General features: G+C 47.2%; 1 protein-coding gene across 1 annotated transcript; it reads left to right on the top strand.

Annotated features, from left to right (window-relative positions):
• Window positions 1-587: 587 nt before the first annotated feature.
• Window positions 588-4228, top strand: LOC114694373 (apolipoprotein L3-like). Its single transcript, XM_037197623.1, has 3 exons — window positions 588-666; window positions 2335-2461; window positions 2978-4228. Exons 1-3 carry the CDS (start codon window positions 654-656, stop codon window positions 3840-3842), a joined length of 1005 nt encoding a protein of 334 aa, XP_037053518.1. The 5' UTR covers window positions 588-653; the 3' UTR covers window positions 3843-4228.
• Window positions 4229-4956: the final 728 nt, after the last annotated feature.

Here is a 4956-nt window from a genome sequence, read left to right as displayed (position 1 = left end):
ACTGTAAACAAGCCCCAAATAAATGCTTAATTTTAAGAGAGTTTCCCGGGCTATGGTGCTCACTCACAGCAGTAGAACGTGAATAAGACAGTAAGTGTAAGAAATGGGACCCAGGCGGCGGTGGCACATGCCTTTAATCGAAGTACTCAAGAGGCAGAGGTATGTGGATCTCTGTGAGTTCAAGGCCTGTCTGGTCTACAACTGAGTTCAAGAACAGCGAGGACTACATGGAAATGCCTGTGTCAAAAAACAAAAATCAAAAATTTAAAAAAAGAAAGAAAAAACATTATATTAATGTATAACATTAATACAAACCTGGTTCCCACACCCAAATGAATACCAGAACATTCCTCTCCATCTCTCATTCTGTGTTAGAGTCTGTTGTTTCTCCACAGCTGTGTCCTCAGATGACACCTTCTCCATTGTCCCCAACAGGACAGGAGTCCTCCACCTTGGCTGGAGAGAGGTCAAGTTCTCTTGGGCCGTGGTAGTAATAATTGAATGATTTGCGGGTCACCTGATCCCTGTTCACAGCACCTGTTCCCATTCTGTCCCACAGGTTGTTCTTCTTCCTGTACCTGGACACCTGGGGAGCTATCAGGAAAGAAAACCTGTCAGGATTCCCTGAGTGACACCAAGACCCAGCAGCTGCCATGGGCTCCCCAGGTAATCAGTCTTCTCTGTTCCTGCTCATGGCCTAGGACTGCCAGAACCACGCACCTGGAAACACTCACCTCACATTACCTATCCCTTCAGGACCCAGTGTCCCATGCTGTTCTGAGAGTAATGTGGAGGCAGTCCAGGGCCTGCTGCATAGCAGGTCCTCCCTCGGGTGCCTCCTCTCCCTGGACCCCGGTAATTCCATGGAGTCCAATCCCCATTGCAGGCTGAGTTAGGACACCCACCCTGCACTTCCAGGACTGGCGCTTATTTACCAGGTATGCCTACCTAAGGTGGGACATGATGATTTCTCTTCTCATTTAAAAGAAAAGTCTGAAGTTGAAGCTGAAACCCAGTGGGGAAAAAAAGAGAGAAAAAAACGGAAACAAAAACAAAAACCTCCACCCCAAAAGTGGCTCCTAACCAGTAACCACCCTATACCAAGGGACCACCCACGACCCTGGAACCACCCTACACCAACCTGATCCATACCAATCTCTAAATCCTTTTGTTCCCGGTCTGCTCCTGGCAACAAATCACAGAGATCCACCTGCCTTAGCCTTACAAGGGCTGGGATTAAAGGCATGCACCACTGTGCTGCCTCCATTTTCTTTTTCAAATGCTTCTATTGGCTCTGTAGACCCTTCATTCATTCATTCACTAAAAGTTAGTTGTTAAAACCAGTGTTAGTCAGTGCTAGAAATGGCTCAGCAGTTGAGTGCACTGGCTGCTCTTCCAGAGGATCCGGGTTCAAATCTTAGCACCCACAAAGGCAGCTCACTGCTATCTGTTACCCCAGTTCCATGGATCTGACACCTTCAAACAGAAATACATGCAGACAAAACACCAATGCACAATTTTTTAAAAATTAAAGAGAACTAGTGTTACTCACTTTGATCATATTTTGATTAATGAGAATGGATTTGGTTTGCTTACAATGTTATATGATTAGGTCCATCCTATCAGGGAAACAAGGTGGGCAGCTCACATCATGGCACACACACAAAAACAGACAAAGCAGTAACAAGAAAAGGCCGGGCTGGAGAGATGGCTCAGAGTTTAAGAGCACTGACTGTTCTTCCAGAGGTCCTGAGTTCAATTCCCAGCACCCACATGGTGGCTCACAACCATCTGTAATGAGATCTGGCACCCTCTTCTGTGTACATAATAAAAAAAAATTTTAAAAATTTAAAAAAAGAAAAGACCTCTTCTCTCACTGCCCAGGAATCCAATATCCACAATCCTCGGGAGCACTGTCTTCCTGGTGGGCAGAGGGAACCAGTACCCTGTGCTGGCCCATGAACTCTCTTATGTGTCTGGATTGAAGAACTGAGACAGGAAGAGAGAGAAAGGGAATAGGGGTAAGACAGAGAAGGAGGAAATAGTAAGGAGGGAGTTTCTTCCTCTTGCCATGAGGGCACTAACGCTATAGATTAGGGACCTCACTCATGGCCTCACTTAATTTCAATTATTTTTCTATCTTAATGGCTCTATGTCCAAATACAGTCACCTGGGTTACAAATGAGATAAGGGACACAACTCAGTCCCTACCACTAGTGACACCAAAGTATACTTCGACAGCTGCTCAGAAACACATTTAAACAGGTTGTCCCTGATGTCATTCAATTCCTTAAGCATGGTCCTCCAACCATATTCCTTTTCCTTCCCATCTAGAGAGAAAAGGCTTCCTTGAGTCTCTAGTTGAGTACCTCCGGGACACATGGAGCACAGAGGACCTGCATCACCTGCTGACTGAAGAGGAAGCCTGGAAACAGCTTGTGGCAGAAGCCGATTTGTCCAGGTCACCACCCTAGGGGAGGCTAGCAATGCCACCAGAGCCCAGGCTTGGTTGGCTTTTCCTGGGCAGGAATGCTCTACTCAGGAAGACCAAGTAACTGAGGCTCAGGCTCAGTAAATATTTCCTCAGTGCTGTTCACTACCAGGGTACAGCCTCTGGTTGAGGAGAGATGGCAGCCACAGGGGACAAGATTGTTCCTGCCATTGCTGTTCCTGTGATCATGAGAACTTAGTTTATGACCTTCTGCTTTATTGGGTGACATTGAACTTCATTGTAAGAAAAATCAGAGGATGCATGTAGAGGGCTCACCATATGTCCATCATATAGTATGTGTTCAGCACATAGTAGATGTTAATTGAAAATTGATTTGTACAAAATGTTTTGATTTTCATTTGTGTGTGCCAGTGTGTGCACGTGTGTGTGTGTGTGTGTGTGTGTGTGTGTGTGTGTACTTCTTGCACTTGAGTGAGCTTATCTTACAAGCTGTCTTTCTCACTCACTTGTCCTCTCCTGTCACAGGGAAGAGGAGGTTTTCTTGCGTAAAGCTCTTGAAGAGATCGTTGCAGATCCTGATGTAGAAGATGAAGACAATATCCAAAATGACCCGCAGGACAAGAAAAGGTTTTTGGAAGTTTATCCTCAGGTGAAACTGGAGCTTGAGCAGCAGATCGGGAAGCTGCACGCCCTTGCAGACAAGATTGACAAGGTGCACAGGGACTGCACCATCACACAAGTGGTGGCCGGCTCCACCGGTGCTGTGTCCGGAGTCCTGACCATCCTTGGTTTCGCTCTGGCACCCGTGACAGCAGGACTCAGTCTGGGGCTTTCAGCCACAGGCTTGGGGCTGGGGGCGGCAGCAGCTGTGACCAGTGTGTCCACAACCATTGTAGAAAAGGTCAGCACGGCGTCTGTGGAAGCTGAAGCCAGCCAGCTGGTGCCAACCAGCAAGGACCCAGGGAAGGTCATTAAAGAAATTTTGGAGGAGAGCGCCCCCAGGCTTTTTTCTGTATCCAAGAATTCCTTCCGGAACCTGGAAGTCATCAAGAAGAACATTGACGCCATCAAGCTGGCCAAAGCTAACACTCGCCTGGCATCTAATGCCAAGCGTCTCATGACCACAGGGAGGGTGTCAGCCCGAAACACTAGACAGGTGCAGAAAGCCTTTGGAGGCACAGCTCTGGCAATGTCCAAAGGAGCCCGGATCATGGGTGCAGCTACCGCAGGTCTCTTCCTGGTGCTGGATGTGGTCAACCTTGTGCAAGACTCAAAGCATTTGTACGAGGGTGCAAAGACAGAGTCTGCTGCAAAGCTGCGGCAGCAGGCTCAGAACCTGGAGCAGAAGTTGCAGGAGCTCATCCGGGTCCATGACAGCCTGACAAAGTGACCTCTTCTTCAGTGCAGCTCAGAGGACTGGGGATGGGGGATGCTCTAGACACCTGATAGCCCCTGTCTGTATCCCTTTTAAAGCAACGTCACCATGGTGGAAGAGCCTGCTACAGGGGGAGGCCACATTAAGAGAAAGGAAGCCAGAACACAGATGGGACAGGCCTGGGACCTCCCATAGACTCCACCTCTTAGATCCAGCAACCTCCCAACATCCCACATGAGGACCAAGTTCACAAGCTGGGGAGAAGATCCAAGGCTTGACTAAGCCACAGCATGGCTCTTCCTCAGTCATGCCCACCACACTGCTCCTAGCTGAGGCTCACCATCCTCAATGTCCTCTGAACTGCCAACTTTCCCACTACTTTCTAAATGTGTGCCTAGAAACCTTCTCCTCCTTCCTACTTCTGCCTAATTCTCTGTTGTTGGTTTGTTTTCTAAATATTTCCCAATCTTCCAATCAGACTCGCATATGAACCCCTGTTGTAGAATATTATTTTAAGATGTGTTACATTTGTTTATGCTGTGGAGCACTTACTTTAATAATGCCAAGATGTGCTGCATTCTTTTATGTTGCATTTGTTTAACTCTGTGAAGCTGTGTTACTTTGCCTGTCTAAAACATCTGATGGTCTAATGAAGAGCTGAACAGCCAATAGTAAGGCAGGAGAATGGATAGGCACATCTGGCAGGCAGAGAGAATAAATAGAAGGAGAAATCTGGAAGGAAAAAGGAAAGAGTGAGAGAAGAAGAAGAGGAGGATGCTATGGGCCAGCCACACAGCAACACAGCCACACAGCCACACAGCCATCCACAGAGTAAGAGTGAAAGTAAGATTACAGAAGTAAAAAAGAAAAAAGCCCAGAGGCAAAAGGTAGACTGGATAATTTAAGGTAAGGAAAGCTGACTAGAAACAAGCCAAGCTAAGACCGGGCATTCATAACAAATACTAAGCCTCCATGTGTGGTTTATTTTCCAGCTGGGTGGCAGGCCTCCCAAAAAGGCCAAAGGAGCAAAGACAACCAACAACAAACCACATTTCTTTGTTCATAGTTTGGTCACGTGGAGTGATGTCTCTTTTGGTGAAGTGCTCAGAGACTAGAAAGGAAAGGATGC

This window comes from Peromyscus leucopus, chromosome 20 (assembly GCF_004664715.2).
Source record: "Peromyscus leucopus breed LL Stock chromosome 20, UCI_PerLeu_2.1, whole genome shotgun sequence".
NCBI lineage: Eukaryota > Metazoa > Chordata > Mammalia > Rodentia > Cricetidae > Peromyscus > Peromyscus leucopus.
This window is presented reverse-complemented; position numbering and strand designations above follow the sequence as displayed.

Coding starts and splice junctions, on each gene's coding strand:
- LOC114694373 (XM_037197623.1), top strand. Junction 2,462..2,977: donor GCAGAAGCCGATTTGTCCAG/GTCACCACCCTA, acceptor CTCCTGTCACAG/GGAAGAGGAGGTTTTCTTGC.